Here is a 20937-nt window from a genome sequence, read left to right on the forward strand (position 1 = left end):
TCTCAGTACATCATAGCTCATGTCTGACAGTGTCCTCTTTTGTGTTTCCCAACCCAGAGCCAGAACCACTGGATGTTTCTTCTCAACAAAGACTCATAGAAAATGCCCTACACTGATCAAAACCAAAGCATGTCCCTCTGTTAGGCCTTTTATTTTGTACAAGTGGAAAGAAGGAGACTTAATCTGAAAGATATTCAGTGTCTCTTCATTCCCTGTAGCTGTGACCCTGCAGGCTTTGGACCATTCTGGACATTAACAATAATCCCTTCTCTCTCCTCATTCATGATTCCAGTGACTGGTTGACTGACACTGTTCCTCAGCACAACAGCACAGCAGCATGGTAAGAACTTCATTTGGTGTTGTATACAAAGTGAAGGGCTAGTACTATGTTTATATCAGATAGAACTAATACAGGAATTAGACTTTTTAACATAAAAGAAAGAATGTTATATGTGTGATTTTTTTTAAAAATTTAGTTTGTATGGTCACTAATTCAAACATATCAAAGAATTAGGATAACATCTGTATGTTGAAACTTATTTACAGACTAGACCTTCAAATCTCATCTCATCTCACTGCAGCAGTTATTGGTGAACAATACATTTTGCTTCCAACTTCTTCAGGTTCATTCATGATTCATGGTGGGTGCACATGGAGATGAGGGATGTGAAATGTGCCATTTGCTTACAAGAAGCTCTCTTACTGTGTGAGATGTAGAAACAAAGAATATCTGTTAGAGGGTTGGTGTAAAATAAGATCTTCTGATATTACATTGAAATTATTATGAAAGATTATTATTATGGTATTATTATGAAGTTTGATTGTTCTTTGACAGTGGCACACTGTACGTGTACCAAATATCAGGTGGCTTACAATTCATAATCCCCACACCACGATTCCTACTGTCCCCCTCTTGTCAAAGTGTTTCACTGTTTGTTTTAAGAAGCAAACTCAGGCTTACTGTAGTACAACCTTTAATCATGCTGGCCAAAGTTCTGCCTCCCATGCAGGGTTAGAAGCCAACCCTGTTTATTTTATCAGCATCCTGTTTTGTTTGTTTTTTTTTCTATAATTGCTGCTGTTGGAAACGTAGGGCACAGAAACAAACCATGTGAAAAATGCAGCTTTTCTCTGAGCCATGTAAAAATTGTACATATCAGCTTTTCTCTGCAGATCATTTCAGAATGTTTATACAGTGCATTTACAATAAAAGTCCAAAATAGATTTATGATAATGGAAAATCTTGCAATCAGAAGTACTAATTTAAACTTATTTAAACTTATTTTCTGGCTGGAACTTTCCACAATTTTTTCTTCTTCTAGTACAAAATGGGGCTGGGTGTTTTGAGATTATATAACACCCTGAATAAGGCACAGAAACGGCTGACAAAGGCACAGAAATATAACCATTAGCTCCTCTCCTTCACCGGCATAAGAAGGTTGGGGTTCATTAATCTTGTTTTCCAGGAGGAACAGGATCTGAATGCTTTCTTTCTTTCTGCGTCAGTCCTCATAAACCAACAGCCGCTCAGCAAAGCAGCGAGATGCATCCTCCCTTCTGCAGGAGCCTGCCACAGCCTGTCTTGTTAGCTTCCCATTCAGAGAAACGTGAGCTAAAGTGAGTGGAGTGGACATCCTGGTTTCAGGGTTACATTGTGAGCAGAACCCCAGAGGAATTTGGCAGAAATACTGTATCTTACAGATCTGTATTTTTTAAAGGAGTTTTTATAAAAGCTCAGATACCATACAGCTCCACAGAGGATGTGTGAAATCCTTTCAAAATGCAGATCGGTGGGCATCAGTTGTATCAGTGGATTATGCAAATTTCACAATAAGGGTTTATCTTTAAACCTTTGGATCATTCAGCTAACAATGCAGGAGTCTTACTTTGCTCCTAGTGTGTACACAAAAAAATGACTAGACTTAGTTCATTCAAATTTTAGCTTTGTCTTCTACAAACTCTGCTGCCTTAGTGAGATAGTTTTTTTTTTCAATTTTGTCTGGAGTTGTTGATATGAATGTTTTGTGTCTAAATAGATACAGTAAAATGGGATAACGTTCCAGTAAGCTTGTCACTGTTAACTTGTCTTTTCTGCACAGTAAACATCCCCTCAGTGTAAATTCAGCAGCTAAAGTAGGCTACTGCAGCACAACACATCTGTAGCTACAGTATCTGCTGCTCTCAGGGCAAACCTAAACGAGGAGCGGAGATATAAAAGGTCCTTTAATGTAACACATCAATCGGCTTTATCCTCCCCCTCTGCCCTGTTGCCCGTGCAAGCAAAAGAACATGATATGGCTCTTTTATCACTCGGGCTAATAATCTCCCAATTTATCTATCTGTCCGCCCACCTCCCTTCAGATGTCTGATTGGAGTGCACAGTCCTGAAGTTCAGCAGGCCCTCTGTCAGAAAGATCGAAACAGGCCATGCACCGATGCGTCTGAAAAAGACGAGCCGGCGAGCTCTGCAGATTAAAAACGACTTTTCCCCTGTAAAGCACACTGCAGTAATTTCTGGCTCAGTGTACTCAGATTGCAGCCTGGCTAAAATGGCTTTATGTTGGTGGAGGCTCATGGGAACTGCTAATAAGGAGGAGCCAGACTTTATAGTTTTTACGCATCATTTCATTAGCCAGGATGAATTATTTTCACAGCCTTTTCAATTCTCTATAATTCATTCAGTAATAATAAACAAAAACTGAGAAAGTACTTCTTCATTTATGGATGCAGATGAATATGTTCTGATTTTTGTTTTGTTTTGTTTTAATGATTAAAACAATTTCTTTAAAAGGTGTTAAAATATATTGGACCTGTTTCTTGCACAAACACAAGAATAGCTTTGATTTTCAAACTTGGATTATTTTGATCTAGGTTTTAAAGGTGCAATGTGTAAAATTTGAGTTAGCAGCATCTAGTGGTGAGATTAAATGTGTTTAGTTCATGTGTATGTGAAATATTTGTTTGTTTGTGACAGAAACCAGCAGCCATGAGCTCTGCGGGAGAGGAGACTGATAGTCGGCCTCTTCCCCCGGGGTGGATGAGCTACATGTCACCTGAGGGACAGACGTATTATGTCAACAGCAGCAGTAAAGGTGAGAATGACTCCTGAAAACAAAGTATAAGTAAATCAGTGATGAAGAAGCTTGAATTCATACAGGCAAGGGTTCAGTTTTGTTGAGGAGGACTGTTGTTGAATGAGACAGGAGACTGAAGAACATGAATGGTATCCAAGTGAAACCTCTATGTTCACAGCTTTAAATGCTAAACCAGACCAATCTCTAGCTACACCAATGGGCACTAATTAATTTCATCTTTGTCAAGTGAACATGGCTGGGTTATTTTACATTAAAACTGAGGCCAGCAGTGTGTAAGAAGCATGGACCTTTGTTCTTTTGTTTATTGTTCAGACCCGGCCTTTCTGTGTGGAGTTTGCATGTTCTCCCTGTGCTTGTGTGGGTTTTCTCCAGGTACTCTGGTTTCCTCCCACAGTCCAAAAACATGTATGTCAGGTTGATTGGTGACTCTAAATTGCCCATAGGAGTGAGTGTGAGTGTGTGAGGTTGTTTGTCTCTATGTGGCCCTGTGATGGACTGGTGACCTGTCCAGGGTGTACCCCTGCCTTTCACCCAAAGAGAGCTGGGATAGGCTCCAGCAGATCCCTGTGACCCTAGTTAGGAATAAGTGGGTAGAGATGATGGATGGATGGATGTATTGTTCAGCAGCAAAATGGGGTTTCACTGCCATGATGCCAACCATCCTTCCCAGCTTATGCTTCATTGTTAGATATCATTATAACAATGGTACTGTAGCTTGCAAGGTACAGGGGATAACTATTGTTTTTTAATTAGTCACATTGTTTCTGCTCTGCCTTTGAATAGTTTTGAATGTGAGTTAATTTGTGCACACACATTTTCTCTTCAGGGATCACGGTGAATTGGCGGTTAGCGCTGTTGCCTCACAGCAAGAGCGTTTGGTGTTTGAATCCTGTTAGACTGTGGGGCTTTTCTGTGTGGAGTTTGCGTGTTCACCTCTTGCCCAGTGTCAGCTTGGATCCCTCATTTGACCCTGGACTGATAAACTGGACATAATGGATGGATATTTTCTTTGTCCATGTACTGAGTTTAACTTCCTCTTGTGGTTTAGTTTAGATATCATGGCATGCAGCTCTCACTGTGAACTATGAGGTCTCATTATCATTCCTCCCCATCATCGTGTCTCAGCAGTCCATTCATGTGGAGATGGGCCTGCAGATTCGATCCACTTTAATCTGATTATCTTAAATGTGTGGCGCTTCAGGCCAGGTGGCACAGCCAGTATCTCAACTCCAAGGTCTGCGGATTCGGGTTGTCTGTTGTTTGTCTTCTCCTACCTAACAAGATACTGAAGAGTTATATTACTGCATAGGTTTGGAGGCAGATGACCTTTCACAAACCTCTGCTTCAGTGTGTTCTCTATGTGTGCTTTACACCTCATTTGGGGAGGAATCCAGCGGGATAGGGCAGGTTCCCACGGGAGAGAACAAGACTGCATCAACAACTCTGGGAGTGATTGCACTTTGGCTCACAATGCACACACACACACACACACACACACACACACATACACTGAGTGAAAAAAACACCCAAATGCTATTTTTACATTCAAAAGCCATATGCTGGAGCAGTCACTTTTTATTTTGTTAGAGTTTGTTGTTGTTGTTTCATGCCTGAATGTAGCGCTTCAAAAAGCTGCTACTGAGATAGTGTGTGTGAGGGTGTGCGTGTGTGTGTGTGTCTCATAGAGGTGCCAGAATATTTCACAGTGTGTATTAGAAAGCTGCTTGTTGTTTTCAGACTGCGTCATGTAATGGAGGCGCTACACAAATGAGAAATCTTTCTAGTCAAGCCCTCTGGAGTTGCAAGTACAGCTGGTACTGCATTAGGAACGCTGAGAAAGAAACTGAGGCTCCAAAAAATAATTATAGTGTATGATGATGTCTGTTGTAATGGTCAAGATAAGTAGCAAATTATGCGAGACAATAAGCTCATAAACATGTCTGGTTTGAGGGGATTTCTGCACAAATGATTGTTAAGGTCATGCCTGTGCTTTCTCAGTTCGTTCAGTATTATTTGTATTCAGAATCCAACAGGACTCTGGTCAAGGTAACCCAGTGTTTGAAAGGATTAAGGGTGTTATGGATGGGGGGACATACCATATACGTATGAAAGACATTATGTTGTCTTTCTAGCTTTAGAGACTGCACTTAATATGACTTTTCCAACAAATCAAGAACAGTACGTACTAAAAACACCACACTCACACCATGGCCGGGTTGGTCATTAAAATGCACATTTTAGCAGGTTTTCAGTGACTCTTGACTTTCCACTTTCAGTCCATACATATTTGGGCTTTTTGTGCTCTTGTAACCACAGAAACAGCACTACAACCGCATTTAAGGATCCACCGCGTCAGAGTAACAGTGATTCATCCACACCTATTACAGCGTAAAGGACTTCCTGCTCTACTAAGTGGAATGATTCCTGATTATTTTAGTGGGATGCGCAGCTGAAATAGAAGTTAGAAATTAGACAACAGAGTATTTTCTCCCTTGAAATGAGTAGAATCTTACAGTTTTGCCTTTTTGAAAAATTTGCAGATTACACCTTGCCCTTGCCTGAAAGTCACTTTTATAAAGATGTGTTCCAGTAACACTGTTGCACACTGTTTTTACTTTCACTAATACTGATGGAACATGTAGTAATTTTTTAATACTGGAATTGGGACTAACAAGACAGGAACAAGAAAAATCAAAATATTAAGGTAAAATGTTCTGACCAATCATTGCATCCACAAACAAAAAATAATTTTGTTCTTAAAGCCTTTTCTGGATCAAGGGGTCATTAAACTTGGAAAGATGTGTCCCCTGTGTGCAGTTTAATCAGCCAGTTAGATTCTGACATACTGTGACTGGTTGGCAAAGATGATATTTTGACTTTCCTATAAACATCTAAATCTGCAAAACTGAAAGGATTTATCCCTCATTATATTTCAACCTCCCCTTTAAATTTTGGTATTTAACATGTACAACTGGGATTATGGTGTTGTGACCACTGAATTACACTGTTGTCTAACAATTTGTTATGAAATAGTTTGTTTTGTCATGTTTTTCAGTTAACCTGCATATCTGTTTCCCACTCTCTAAATCTTACATTCCTGCCCTTTTTCTCCTGCATGGAGCTGTCCAAGTCTTTGTTTTTTTTTTCATGTGTCTTTTTTTTTCACCTATGTCAGCCTTTTTGGGCTCACTGTCAGTGAGCATATGCTTCTTTTGATTTAATTGTCTGTTTTGATTGTGTCAATATGAGACAGAACATCCATCCATCATCTGCCGCTTATCCTGGTCTCTTCAGGGCTGCAGGGGGGCTGCAGCCAGTCCCAGCTAACGATGGGTGAGAGGCGGGGTACACACAGAGACAGGCAAACACACACACTCATCACATACAGGCAATTTAACGTCACCACCAACAGCCTAACCTCATATCTTTGGACTGTGGGAGGAAGCAGGGATACGGGGAGAAAACCCACACAGACACAGGGGAGAACATGCAAACTCCACACAGAAAGGCCCCAGGGTTGAACAGGATTTGAACCCAAAACCTTCTTCTTGTGAGACAGCAGTGCTAACCACAGCTCCACTGTGCCACCCCAGCTAGAATATATGTAACCTGATTTTTCAGTGCATGCCGAGTAGAATGAGCAAATGGGTATGCTAGTGGAAAATGCAGATGATGGCATAATTATGAGGAGCAATGTTGGACAATATTATATATTTATATATAATGTTGCTGTAACTGGGTGTTACTGGGCTTGATGACTGCAATGTAACTACTAGACTTCATATTGTAACCCCTTAAACTGGTTACTGAAATCAATCATCTAGGGCTGATACCAATGAGTGTTTTGAAAAAACAAGAAAAAAAAATGAATTTTTATTTCCCAGCACACAAGGTGAAGTCAAAGGTGTGTTTTTGTCTCACTAGCAATATCCTTAACCCCAAAATATTCAATTTCCTCTTATGTAAGAGCATGAAAAGCAGCAAATGTTCATGTTTGGGATTTGGGATGTTTCTCATCTGAATCGTTAATTTAATTATCAAAAGTTTTGCTGCTTTGTTTTCTTTTGATCAACTATAAAATGAATTAGATAAATTGTTGCAGATTTAAAATAATTACAATACTGTACATTAAGGATCGCATTACTGCCCGGTGTATCTGTGTGCAGATTTTATAATGCAGGAGCTGCTGTTCTGTGAAACTGTGCCACATTTTCTTTTTGTTGTTGTTTATCTCGGCCCAGAAACAACATGGCGACGTCCCTCCTTGTCAGCTGAGGCCCCACAGAGACCGCTGGCACGACAACACTCCTCACCATATGGTAAAATTGAGCCTCTATCGTTTCATCCATTTTTTTGACACTTTCTAAAAGCCCTGTCATGTAGAAAACAAAACAGCAACAGAAGAAGCAACAGACAAGTTTAAGGAATGAGGAAAACACTTTAATGTATGTAAGTCTTAAAGTTTAGGAATGATAAAGTTAGTGAAATAGGAAAATAGGTAGGTAAAGCTGCTCATAATGTCTGTGTTTACTGGGTAATTGGTATTGTTTCCACGCAGATTGGCACTACAGGTCATGTTTCATAGTTCACATTTCAACCTTCTGGCATTCATTCACCACCAGCAGCTGATTCCCTCACCTGAATTTGACACAATCCCTTATTTTCTCAAAAGGTTTTAAAGCCTTCTGTTTTGTCTGATCCCCTATAATACATTCCTCTGCTGTGTCCAAGATTATCATGAACCTCACTTAGTGCTACTGGAGGAAATCCTACATTTTCTTAATGAGTGGCTTATTATGTTTCATGGCTGCCAGCATCCTCACTAACGACATCTCTGTAGATAGCAGATGGTCTTCTTCTTTCTACTGGCATGTGGCCTAAACTCACTTAGAGGAAGAACAAGCAGGGAGGCAGTCAGCTGCAGGAGGGTTTGTCAGCATTCAAGCAGACAAGTGTGATCCTCCTTGGAGCGAGAGACAAGTTTAATGAAGGCCAAGTTTAGATCTGAGCTGCGCAGTCACCTAATTCAACCTCTGGACAGGAAACCGGAGATTTGCCCGTCTGGGCCAGAGGGGAAGAAATAATGACACAGCATCCAAACAGAAGTAGATGAGATAAGACTGAATTGTTCAACATGTGCCTCAGCATTGTGGATCCACACAGTACATACAGTATATGCAAGTATTCATTAATATGCCATTTGTGAATCTTAAAAGGTCACTTAACCCAAATCACAAATATAAACAATATATCACTGTGGTGCAGCCATGAACATGGTTTCGCTTTCATGATCTGAGGTTTGGAAACATTGGCCTTTGCTTGTATCCACCTCACTACAGATAAGCTGAATAGATTTTGAAAAAAAGTCCAGAAACAGTCTTCGTTGTGGACTTTTTTCATAGGTGCTAGATTCATCTGACATCTTGTCTACACCATCTGTGTAGAGAAGTGTTTTGACAGAACTCACAACCCAATACACAATCAACAGAGTTATGCACCTGTGAAGTGCAAAAAAATCCTTTGGACTACAGTTGTGTGTATAAGGTAAGAGTGGAATGCGACACAGCCAGTATAGATGGCTACACCGATTAAACAGGAGCTCTACTAATTTTACTCATCAAAGTGAGATGTGTGAAGTCCGATAAATGTCCTCAGTGATGGCACTTCAATCAGCATTGGTTGGGTCTGAAGACTATGGGCTCTGTTACCCTGCAGGCACAATGCCAGCATTAATCCAAATGGAGGCTTTATGCAAGTTTCCTGGGACACAAGTCTATTTTTGTTATTCTGCACCTGATGTGCAATTTTCCTGTCACCGTGTGCTCATTTTGGAACATAATAGTATTTGTATTAAAATCTGGTCCGATCCCCTCGTACCGCAAAGGCAGTCCATTTCCATAACAGCAGTGTAGGCACCACTATTCATCAACATCGCAGAAAGACTGCTGGAGTCACCCATAACATCTTTGCTCAGTTGGTTCAGACGTGTGTTTGGACTGAGTCTGGTGTCAGGAAAATAGAGCCCTATAGGTTTTAAAAAGAAAAACATCTGTGGGTATAGCACTGAGCTTGCCAGACTTCTGTAGCCCCTCCCTCATTTCTACTGGGGGCTACAGGTTTAAGGCTATATGAGCTGCTACTGGCATAATGTAGATGGATCTCCAACTTCCGTGTCCATGGAGCAATTGCACTGTGGGTAATGTAGGTACCAAGTTTTGGTATAAAATACTTTAGTAAACTCCAGTCATTTTCTGAGGCACATTTATGTGGTTGAGTTAGAAAGAATCATAACTTGTGTTATTGGTTGTGTCCTGGTTGTTGATCCTGCAGAGAACATTTGCATAAAACTAAACAGCTTCTCCGGATGGCAGAATGTTGTTTTGAGAACTGTGGTTCTGTATTATTTGACTCAGTATTTCAGTGTGCAATATAGTGTATGATTTAGACTGGTGATCTGTCCAGGGGATGCCCTGCCTCTCGCCCAGTGTTAGCTGGTATTAGCTCCAGACCCCGAAAACCTCTTACGGAATAAGTGGTATAGATAACACATGGATAGATTTTTATTCCAGTACATATGATGAAATATTACGTATATTCTTATGGAGCTCTGTTGTGTGGCAGAGACCTCTTGATGCTAAATTCCACCAGTCACTAAGCAGTGACTACGTACAGTCACAGATGTCTTAATGCCACCTTAAACATGGAGTCGCTAATTTCTCTGCAGGCGGGCATGGCCCTGCTCTGACCAGCATCCACAGCTGTGATGTGCAGCCTCTGAGGTCACACTCTGCTGGACTCACGTGTTTACCTTGAACTGGAGAGGGGCTGATTTGATATGCAACGTGTGGACAGCTCATGAATCACAGGCCAAGAAAAACCCTTAAAGGGCCTGAAGGATCAAACCAGGGACAAAACTACTAAACTGCTCACAAAGCTCTGACTCACCCAGAGCAAGGCTCATTAATTCCATTCATTCAATGTGTATACATGAATCTGGGAACAGGATGTACATTCAAAATAGACATTGCAGTGCCAAGCACACCTAAAAAAATACTGTATTCTCCAAAGCAGCTTTGGTGTTTGAGGCAACAAAATAATTGTCTGTCTATGTTGAAAGGTCTGGCACAGTCTGGACATCCCAGTATTAAGATGTCATATATCACAGTCTTGGTAGAATATGACCTTATGCTGTAACTAAGTTGAGATATCAATGGCTGACTCCTCATCTGCTCATTAGTATTAAGTTACTGTGCAAAAGTAAGCTGTCACTTTGATCAATAATGAGTGATTTATAATTTGTTTGCCTTCAGCCAACGGGTACCTCAGCAGTACGAAGACCTGTCAGTCTGCAGAGACCACTGATGTTGCTCTGAGGAAACCTACAATGAAGAAACAGGTACGGCCTCAGCTGAATGAGGATATTTAGCAGAACAAATTTTCCCTTCTGTTAAGAGGTTCAGACTGTCTTGAGTGGAAAAGGATGACATATAGAAGCATTTCTGACCTGACCCCCTTTCAGCAGGACAACATTTTGTATATATGTCTTCCAAACTTTCACAAACCTCTGCTGAATACTGAATCTGTGTGATGTGACGGTGCCATGGTTAAGCTTTGGTTAAGCAGAGGCACAAAAATGACCTAGTTTGAATAAAAAGAAAAACTTTCTGGGTTTAGAGGACCTTTGTCATAATGATTACTGTATTAAACAAAGGTTAGGGAAGAATCTTATGATTAAAAGCAAAGAAACAGTTGACTCCTATCATCCTTTATTGTGGATATATCCAATCCCCCAATCTGCTCCCTACAGAGACTGTAGCTTTACAACAACATCACCTGACTTCATCCTTTGCTCCTTCATAATTGCCACAGCCACTAGAGACTTTTGTTACTTGGGAGGACAGTTTTGTATCTGTGTTGTATTTAGACTCTGATGCAACTTTAGTTTCTCATACATATACATTTTCCACATAAATCTGAGACAACACTTTATATTTAAAATTGACATAGGATAGATATTTAAGAACATAGTACAAGAAGATTAACAGGAGTTTCACCCACAGCAAAAGCTCAAATGTACTCTTAAGTTGTGATAAAAATGTTATTATTTTTTATTCAGATCTTTCACTATGCAATCAGAGCTCAGCTTAGAGTCTGCATCTCACCTGTCTGTGTTCCTGTGTTGCTCAGTCTGCTGCTGGCAGGATTTTCAGGATAAAATGAATACTAAACAAATCAGTTGGACAAGCTGTGGATAATTTGCCTCATAAATAATGTTTGCGTCTTAATGCAGTAATAAATCTGCCTCATGGAAAGGGGGAGGGAGTGACATTAAATAGTGAATATTTCTCCTACTAAGCTCCAACTAATTTAATTACAGAACATTCCTATGAGCTAAGCTCTGCTGTTACTTACACATCTTTAAAATGGATTCCCTCTGGACGGCACAATAAAATGACATGAGTACAAACTAGCTAACATCACTTATCCCCTGAAATGTAAATATAATATCAACAGATGCTTGTTTTTTTTTTTTTTTTCAAGTGTCCAGTTAATCCTATTCCGTTTGTACCATTTATGTGCAATATATTACAAACTTCATATCACAAACCTGAAAACTCTGCATAGATCGTACCAATAATACTATGTGGAATTAAAATGGCAAGATGATTTCAGATTAGTTAAATACTGATGTACACAATTGAACTGGACAGTTTTATGTCCTTACTGTCCATACGCAAATCTATCCCCATGCATAAAGACCAAGCTACACTGTGTTGTCCCATTTAAGCAATATGATATCATGCTCTGTCCGCTGAAGTCAGGGCCGCTCCTGCAGCTCTGATGAACCTGGGCCAACATCGATTACATGCCAACTCACGTCACTAGTTGCGAGTCAGATGAGGGCATACAGTGTCATGTTCACACAGGAGAGTATAGATGGACAGACAGTTGGGCCATATGGACGGCTGAGATTTGGACTCCACATGTCAGAGTATGTCAGCTTTGTAAAAAAGGAGGCCAGCCAAAGCGGTCGAAGCTCACGCTGGGAGTGCTGGGAGCACTGGAGCCACGGATCACGAAAACTCTAACTGGGACTGAGGTGGTCAGAGCTGCCCGCCGCCATGTTCTGTACAACGAAGGTGAGACTGTGTCGTAGAGTTTGTTCTGGCTGTGATGATGCTGTTGGACCAGCGCAGGAGGATGTTGTGTGAAGGTGTGAGGGCTGTGGTGATCACGTGTGCTGTTGTAGCTGTTCCACTCTGCACGCGGCTGGTCTTTGATGTCTCGAGTGAAGCGCTGTCTCATGAGAAAGATGTTAATGATGCCGATGCCACCATGTTGTGTGCACATATGTGTGTGTAAATGTGAGCATGTGCCTCATTCAAAAAAGATAAATACAAATATTTCACTATGAATGTGTTGCCTCAGCACATCTTTTTAACCCCTTCTGTCATAAACACACACACACACACACACACACACACATTTTGTTCAAGACAAAAACACACAATAAGAGAGGCTGAATGTCATTGGATGGTTGTTTTCCCTCTTGATCTCTCTCTCCTCCCTCCTCTTCTAGTTTCCCTCCCAATCAGTATAAGTCTCTTAGAGATCATCATTCAACCATTTCCATCAAACCAACCCCCATCGCCGCTGCCAACACCTCCTTTACTCTTGCTGCTCCCTCCTCCCTCACTATCAGTCTCTCTGGGGAGGGAGGTGTGGCAAGGATCATGTAAATGGAAATGGAAAATGGAAAACCCCCCTTCCTTCTCTTCTTCTTACTCTATATGTCTTTTTGTGTCTTTTTGTGTCCTTTTGCATCCGCACCCTTACGCTCCAGCATCTCCTACTCCTCAGTGAAGGAGGGGTGGTGGGGGTGAAGGTGAGGTGGTGTAGGGTGAGTGGAGAGGAGGGGAACGCGAAGCCCCATACGGGCAGCATCCACCTCCTCACAGCCTTCAACCCTAAAACTCATGTGACAGTAGCTTAACTGGAGGCTAGACTTCATCACGCTCCCTATACAACCCCCCCTTCTCTTCCAGTTTCCCACCACCACCACACACCCCTCTTCCCTCCCTCTGCAACACGACTCCTCTCCGTAGCTTGTGAGACTGGAGGCAGCCTCTGTGCGTGGAGGGAAAGAGAGAGAGAGAGAAGGAGAGAGAGAGAGAGAGGGAGAGAGTGAGGCTTTCCCAGAATAGAGAAGCAGGAGGAGGTGAGAGGGATGATGATGGAAGCCAGTTTTGACACTGAGGAGAGTTTTGACGATCCCTCCTGTTTCGCCCCGCAGCCGCCCGGCTCCGTTTCCCCGGCCAAGAGGCAGATCAAGGAGGTCAAGGAGACCAAGATCACAGTGAGTACCCAAGAACTCAAGCCTCCTCTCTTCTTCTTTATCGTCTACCTTCTGCTTCTGACTCTTCATCTCCCTCCTCTGAGTGCATGTGAAGCTCCTCATGTGTAGGAAATAACCTGAAATCTAAATGTTTTGTTTGTTTTCTGTTTGTTGACATTGCTTCTAATGCATTATGGGTCCTTGTGGAGTAACATGGGCTTCCCTGCGTATTGGATGCCACATTAGTCTGAATGAAGCTGTCCAGGAGTCTTACACTCATTTCTACCTCAGCGCCTTACTCATCTCAATCTATAATATTGATTTAACACCTGTCAAAGATAATTTCATGCTCTTGAGATGCTGAAATGTCTTTCCTTCATGGTACCCTGCAGACCGATGTTGGTATTTTTAGAATCACAGTCTTCTGTCTGTCAGATAAAGAAGAGAGTGTTGTTATCGTACTGTTGAGTGATTGTTGCCGCTCTGTGTGACACTGTATTCCTCTTTTATCTTCTCCTCAAAGGGCTGCATATGTAAATCGCAGGGCAGTGTAGGTCACATAGCAGTGCTGAGCACCATCCAGCAGCCTCTGCTTATAGTAGAATTTGGGCTGCAAACTCCTCACTCTCAGTCTGTGGTGAAACGGAAATAAATGTGCGCTTTGCCAGAATGCTTTCTGTAAAGTTGACAGTATCAATGCATGAAAATGTCCAGACAGTAACTGTGTTTATGTAATTTCTTAGTCCGTAATGATGACTGTTGGAGGAGGTGGGGGTGGTGTAGCTGTGAGGGTGAGGTGAATGTGTGGGAGTGACGGTGAAGGGGAAGGCAGACAGAAGTGGTTTTTGTGTCTCGCAGAGGCTGATTTAGTGCTCGGTGGGCTCGCTGACCTGCTGCAGCCACGGGAGCCGTCAGTCTGGCTATTGTGAAAAACCCCACCAGACCTTGCGAGAGATGCAGCAAGTCCAGTTTCCATGGTGACAAAAGCAATAGCACTGATTAATGGGTGTTGAAATGGAAAACAGAGGCATTGGTGAGAGGGGGAGCCATTCAGATATCCAGCGAAGACATACTGTTTAAGAAAAAAAAAGATTTTTGTCTTTCATTGCATGGTTTCTCTAAAGGGTTTTACTGCTCTTAGATCCTCATAGGCTTCATGAGTGGATTCTGATGTAGAGCAGGAGAGCAATTTCTTCTGTATTTTACCACAGAAATCCTGAGCTCTGAAAATCCATAAAATCACATTGCAACAGTACAAACGAGAATTTTTCATATTTCTGCTGCAGAAAATGGAGTTGAATAAAACACAGGCGATAACGAATGAATCTGTAGTTCCGGGTGGGTGACATCAGGCTACAAAGGTGTCTTTTTGTTTGCCACGGTGCACTTCACATTACACAACCCCTCCACAGTTGTCATGGAGACGCACACATCCATGACTGTTGGCAAAATGGACCCTCGCAGGACGCCGAGGCTTTACACATCAGATAGGAGGACCGGGGAGCCGTGCTGTACAACCTTGTTTTCACCTTCACCCAGTGTGACCAGTCAGATCAAACCCACCAGTTCAGCAGCTTTGAATGTTTTTTTTTTTCAGCTTATTAAACATTCATTCAGTTTGACTTGTTGCTATGCTGTGTGAGCTCAGCATAGGCATGCCGGGAACAGCAGCTCGTTGAGGAGTGTCATCTGGCTTCGTTGGCGGGACTCAGACGGAGTGTTCCGATTGGTCAGTGAGGACGAGAAAGGAGGAATGAGGGAAGTGAAAGCAATAGAGATGAAGTCTGCGATTGTTTTGTTATGGGAAGGTGTGTGCATGTATGGAGGGAAGGGTGGGGGAGATGGTGGTCTACAGCAAAAGTAATTTGTTGCTTAGCAACAGAGGTAGAGGATCTCACTGGCAGAGATATCCTGCTCAGAAATTAGAAAGAGGAAGTGATTCAGTTGTTTGTTTGACTGCCAAACCATTATTTTTATGTCTCTCATGGGCCCCTTGTTTTTCGACTGTGTCATGATTTTCCCCCTTTGTTCAGCAAAGAAAATGAGAGCCAAAAAAAATAAATGAATAAACAGATAGATAACATTAAAATGTGTAATGAAATAACTATCGCCTGTAGCCTAGATACAAAACCCTCATGAGAGTGCATGTTTATGAATGCTGAATGAGGACAAAATGCCCAATTTCACTCCATAAAGGTTACTGTTATATGCTGCTCACAGCTTTGTTTTGCACTGAACTCAAACATTCAAGGATGTAATATGGCAGCACAGCCTGCAGCAATAGCGAAGTCCAACCACTGGACTTCAAACGTCCACATAACGGCCTCAGATCCCTCAGTAGGATTTATTACACGCTGTGTCATAAAGGTAATCTATATTAATATTTTATTCCCAACCCCAGAGTACCTCACTAAGCAGCCATAAAGGAGAAGTAAGTTAGCCAGACAACCTTCCTGTAGATAAATGTTCTAATTTTCTGCGGGATGTGAGAGGCAGATAAACAACAGGAATGATAGATGTGGCGGCCGGTGTAATGGAAAATCCGGTGCCCATGACAATCAGTATGATCTCTGAGGCAGAAAATGAACAAAGTGACTGGTTGGCACACAAAGTAAATCACACTACTGCTTCTTTAGATTACAAATTGTTACACTGAGTTAATGTGCGTATCTTTGCGCTCCTCTGTTCATGTTCATGTTGTTTTTTTTTTTTTGTGTTGCATTGGTATAACGTTTGGCATGTAGCCATATCAGTATTTCCTCAGTTGTTTGGCGATTATATAACAGAGGGAAGAGTATTACTCATCTGTTTTGGAAGTTGTTTTTTATTGAAAGCTGCTTAGATGAATAGCTGCAGAGAATGAAGATTTCAGTGTTGACTCTTCGGTGGAACTTCAGCTTTTTCATGCAGTGTTTGTGATGCTGAAGGCAAATACATCACCCATGAACCGCACGGTAAGGCAGCAACAGAGAAGAGATGGGAAGAAAAACAATAGCTTTATTTGTATACCTGCTTTAATTGTTATCCCTCCATTAAAAAAATCAGTGTGTCATCCAGACCATAGATGTTGGTTAGCAGGACTCCACTTCACAGCTGCCTCCCATATAATGATGTGATATGACTTTGTGAGTTTTTTTTTTTAACTGTGTTCTCTCGTGCCCTGACATGAGGATAGTTGGTGTGGGTGAGGAGGATACAGAGGATAGGGTCAAGTGGAGGCAGATGATTCGCTGTGGCGACCCCTGAAGAGAGCAGCCGAACGGTTTCTCGTGCCCTGCACTTTACAAACACTACACCAAACTTGACCCACTTCTTACCAGTCTCAGAGCTTTCCCCTGAAGCATCACGAAAACAGCAGGGATGTTAAATATAAATGTCCTGCATTTTACTGATATGTTGTTCAAATGGTTCATATCATAAGGCTACATGTCTTGTCCCACCTTTATTTAAACTTTATTTTGGCTGAGCCAGCTGGTAAATCTCACATGTTTCCTTTATTCTGTGTGACAGCAGTACAGTGGTGAGCTCATGCTGTAAACACTGTGAGTCAGTGTGTTTTTGCATGTTAGTGGATGAAGCATCCTCTCTGGATGCCCGTGTAGTTTGCAGCAGCAGCTGACATGGCACACAGGGTATCTTGCAGTGCCATGAGGGAGGGCTCACAGATGGTGAACATTACATAATTGCAGCCCCAAGAGTAATTGAAGACGCTATGGAGCATGGAGTCTGTATTCAGGCTGAGTGCTGGGTGTGTTTATGGGCAACGCCACATATTCACAAGTGTATAAAGTCCATTTGTTCAATTTTAGGGATAAACTATAAAGGTTTCTCTCTCTGTGTTTTATCTGTATGTCTCTTTCTCTGCCCTGAAGGCCCAAGGGTCACCTTCTCGATGGCCAACATTGCCACATTCCCACATTTATTTGGCTTTTATACTCTCAATTTGCATGATCCAAACAAAACCCAGACTCACGCTTTCAAAGATAACATTTCAGCCCATGCAATAAATTTCTCCCAGAGCTCTTTGACAGCACTGTTCTTTGTCACTTTCATTTAGTTCATTGCTGTTAATTTCAGTGTTTCTATTTTTTTTTGCTTCAGATCAACTGTGTGACTTTCCCTCTGCCTGGAGAAGGTCCGGAGCAGCAACTCCTAAAGCCCAACGAATGGAGCTACTGCGATTACTTTTGGGTGAGCTTTGACACAGAAACTGCTGTATACCCCTGCAGTACCATCCATCCATCCATCCATCCATCCATCCATCCATCCATCCATCCATCCATCCATCCATCCATCCATCCATCCATCATCTATACCCGCTTATTCCTATTTAGGGTCACAGGGATCTGCTGGAGCCTATCCCAGCTCTCTTTGGGTGAAAGGCAGGGGTCCACCCTGGACAGGTCCCCAGTCCATCACAGGGCCACATAGAGACAAACAACCTCACACACTCACACTCACTCCTATGGGCAATTTAGAGTCACCAATCAACCTGACATACATGTTTTTGGACTGTGGGAGGAAACCAGAGTACGTGGAGAAAACCCACACAAGCACAGGGAGAACATGCAAACTCCACACAGAAAGGCCTCTGATGGGTTTCTAACCTAGGACATTCTTGTTGTGAGGCAACAGTGCTAACCACTAATCCATCGTGCTGCCCCCCTACAGTACCTATTTGTCAAGCAACAACTAAAATGGAGAAGCGATGTAGAGAATCCTGACATTTAGGCTTACCTTAAAACAAGCTCTCATTCAGTATTTGTTTCATCAATATTTCTGAATAAAATGTTCCCAGGGTTTGCGTTCAAGTCATAAACTACAGCACTTGCTATTATAAACTGAAACTGATTTACTTGTCTGCTTACAAAAAGCTACATCTTTCTTGAAAATAAACTTACATAATCTTAACTTGGTGCCACGTTGCTGTCCAAAAAAAGTTTAGTGTTCGGTCCTCTGTCCGGCTGTTACTACAGACATGTCTGAGCTAAAAACACAAACTTGATTCACCTCTATTGTCGAGCTATGATGTTTAGCCCATGTTGATGTCAACATTTGACACTTATCTATTATATTTTTATTTGCCAAAGAAATAAGTTCCTAAGCTTGTCTGAAAACATTTTTTTTAAATATCTAAGCATATTTTTTCTCTCATGGCTTTTCAAAGCACATAGGGATATTTGATGATATCCTTAAAAAAAAAAAGTCCAAACTGTCTTAACATTTAAACGTTTCCCATAAAGTCATCCCATGTAGGTAGCTATATACAGATAGTAGATCACTATGCAAAAAAATGGTCGGGCCAGTCTGTCTATATTAGCATAGTGATATCTGCATGAACTAGAAACTGCTGTACAGATATACTGAGGTAGTTTGAAAAGAGCAATATCATTACAGACAGCACTGGCAAGAGACACTGGTTCATTTTTAATGTAAAATGTTCCACTTTTTGAATAGGCAGATAGCAAAAATTAGGAGGAACAATTATGGAGTGTTTTTTTTTTTAGAGCTGATTTGTATAATAGCTCTGAGAGCCACCATCATTTGCATCATTTTAGCTAGATTTAATGAAGGTGATTTGTGTACAAGTGGACCTTTCTTTGATACGTTTGCATTTAATAATTTAATAAGTCATAAAAACTGGTGTATTTTGATGATTTATGGCTTTTGGCTGGTGGCCTCATACCAGATTTTGTGCAGTGTCAACCTCTGGCCCTCTGGACTGAGTCTGGTTGCGAAATGCACCAAAAATACAATACTTTGTCTTCACTGTTAGTAAGAGAAAATAGTGACGCATCCAACAACAAAAAAAAAAAAACTCAAAATGTTCATGGCAAAACTTTTTATTGACCCTTAGAATATATTTATACTGGTAAATGGCTAAAGCAGTTAAAAGCTAAATGTTTACATTCAATAATCTACTTAAAAAATCAGCTTTGCACTAACAGAGAGTGGTCAGAAATACTTTTTCCTAAATGCAAGTGGATCAAGTGCTTTCCTGATCGACCAGCTTCTCTTGAAACACAATGATCATCCGCTAGAGTCTCCTGGGTGGCTCCAGTAATTTTCAGTTTCCATACATTTCCATCCTAAATTAGATTTGTATTGAAAAACCCTTCAGTCTGTGTAATTGACTGAAATCTGATTCTTTCTTGTTTATTGCTGTTTAGCTCCTTGTTTGCGGCCTGTCGTATCATGTTGCTGGTGATGTTTTGTACGTGCACGGACCTGCTGTTCAGACCTGCTGTGTAAAAATAAATCTGGCACCTCTGTTTCACACAGCTGCATGCATCACTCCTGTCAAAAACAAGACAAAGTGCCGCACATCGCAGAGCCCTGTTTGACAAAAACACGCACGTAATACACATCTACCCATCGGTGATTGACGCACACACGCCAACGCTTGCCCTCCTTCACATGAAAAGCATGAGTCACACTTTCATGCTCATAATTTCTGACACATCACCCGGCGCTGATTCTCACAAAGCCATAACCCACTGTCAAATGAAAACAACAAAGAGGTGACACTGGGCATTCTGCACATGAATCTATAGCTCTGGTTGTTTATTGTGTCCACTGCTGGGTCTGAATGGTCCTCTACTTTTCTTCAGACCGACAAGAAAGACCCCCAGGGGACCACCTCGGTGGCCGGGTTCGAGGTTCTTCTGCAGAAGCAGCTGAAGGGCAAACAGATGCAGAAAGAGATGGCTGAGTTTATCCACGAGAGGTAACAGCGTTATAGTGTCAGACGAGCCTCAGCTCCACTTACAAATAAAATCAGAGAAATGGGATTTGTTGACAGCAGTTTTAAAGAATTACCAAACATGAGAATCAGACCCAGAGCTGCTCTGGAAGCAGAACTTGTTTCATTAAAGGCTGTCCAGCAGGCTAATTATTTTATAGGCCTTCTCTAAAGGACGAGGCTGGTTATATATTCCTTTTCTTTTTTAAAAAGTGTATAAATGATTTGTATGTTGCCTGTATTCATCACAAATGTGATGCCACAAATGCACCCATTTTACCTTAAAAATCACAATGTTCTGTATAAATCTGTATCAGATGTGATGCAGTGAAAACGTATTTGCTCACATGACTGAGCCACCATCCAAAGAAGAGCTTAAACAGAGGAGTGTGGGCAGGTCCAAAACCTTTTAGATGTTAGCAGACAAAGCTCCATTTATAAAAGGCTCTGTCCTAAACTTTTGTCTAACATGTGAGGGTTGCAATTTATACTCGCACCCAGTAATTAACAGGATATAGATCTGAGCAAAAGCAACCGAACATACAGGAAATTGCCAAGTCCCCACTGAATCTGAACCAAGATGTCGAGGCAACATGGATAATAAGGCCTCTATGTAATTAGCTACAAAAGCTTCACGTCGTGGTCTGCGTTGTGGGAAGTTAATGAAGTTTCTCCTCAGACTATATGCACACGTTCTTTCTTTCAAGAAGATTTCTATTCAGCACTGACCTTTTCTGTGTTGTTTCACTGGGTTGCTCGGTGCT

General features: G+C 41.6%; 1 protein-coding gene across 5 annotated transcripts in view; it reads left to right on the plus strand.

Annotated features, from left to right (window-relative positions):
- gas7a (growth arrest-specific 7a) overlaps positions 1–20937 on the plus strand; it is a 29185-nt gene continuing 8248 nt past the window's right edge. The window contains exons 1-8 of one of the 5 annotated variants that reach the window (XM_026325888.1): positions 1–340; positions 1467–1617; positions 2975–3092; positions 7337–7414; positions 10406–10491; positions 13390–13452; positions 17533–17622; positions 20043–20158. In XM_026325888.1, coding sequence (XP_026181673.1) covers positions 2987–3092; positions 7337–7414; positions 10406–10491; positions 13390–13452; positions 17533–17622; positions 20043–20158 — 539 coding nt within the window. In that variant the 5' untranslated portion in view covers positions 1–340; positions 1467–1617; positions 2975–2986. Of the gene's footprint in view, positions 341–1466; positions 1618–2974; positions 3093–6348; positions 6429–7336; positions 7415–10405; positions 10492–13043; positions 13453–17532; positions 17623–20042; positions 20159–20937 lie in introns of those variants that run through there. The other 4 variants (XM_026325886.1, XM_026325885.1, XM_026325889.1 and 1 more) reach the window with 4 other exon arrangements.

The sequence above is a fragment of the Mastacembelus armatus genome, chromosome 8 (genome assembly GCF_900324485.2).
Source record: "Mastacembelus armatus chromosome 8, fMasArm1.2, whole genome shotgun sequence".
Lineage (NCBI taxonomy): Eukaryota > Metazoa > Chordata > Actinopteri > Synbranchiformes > Mastacembelidae > Mastacembelus > Mastacembelus armatus.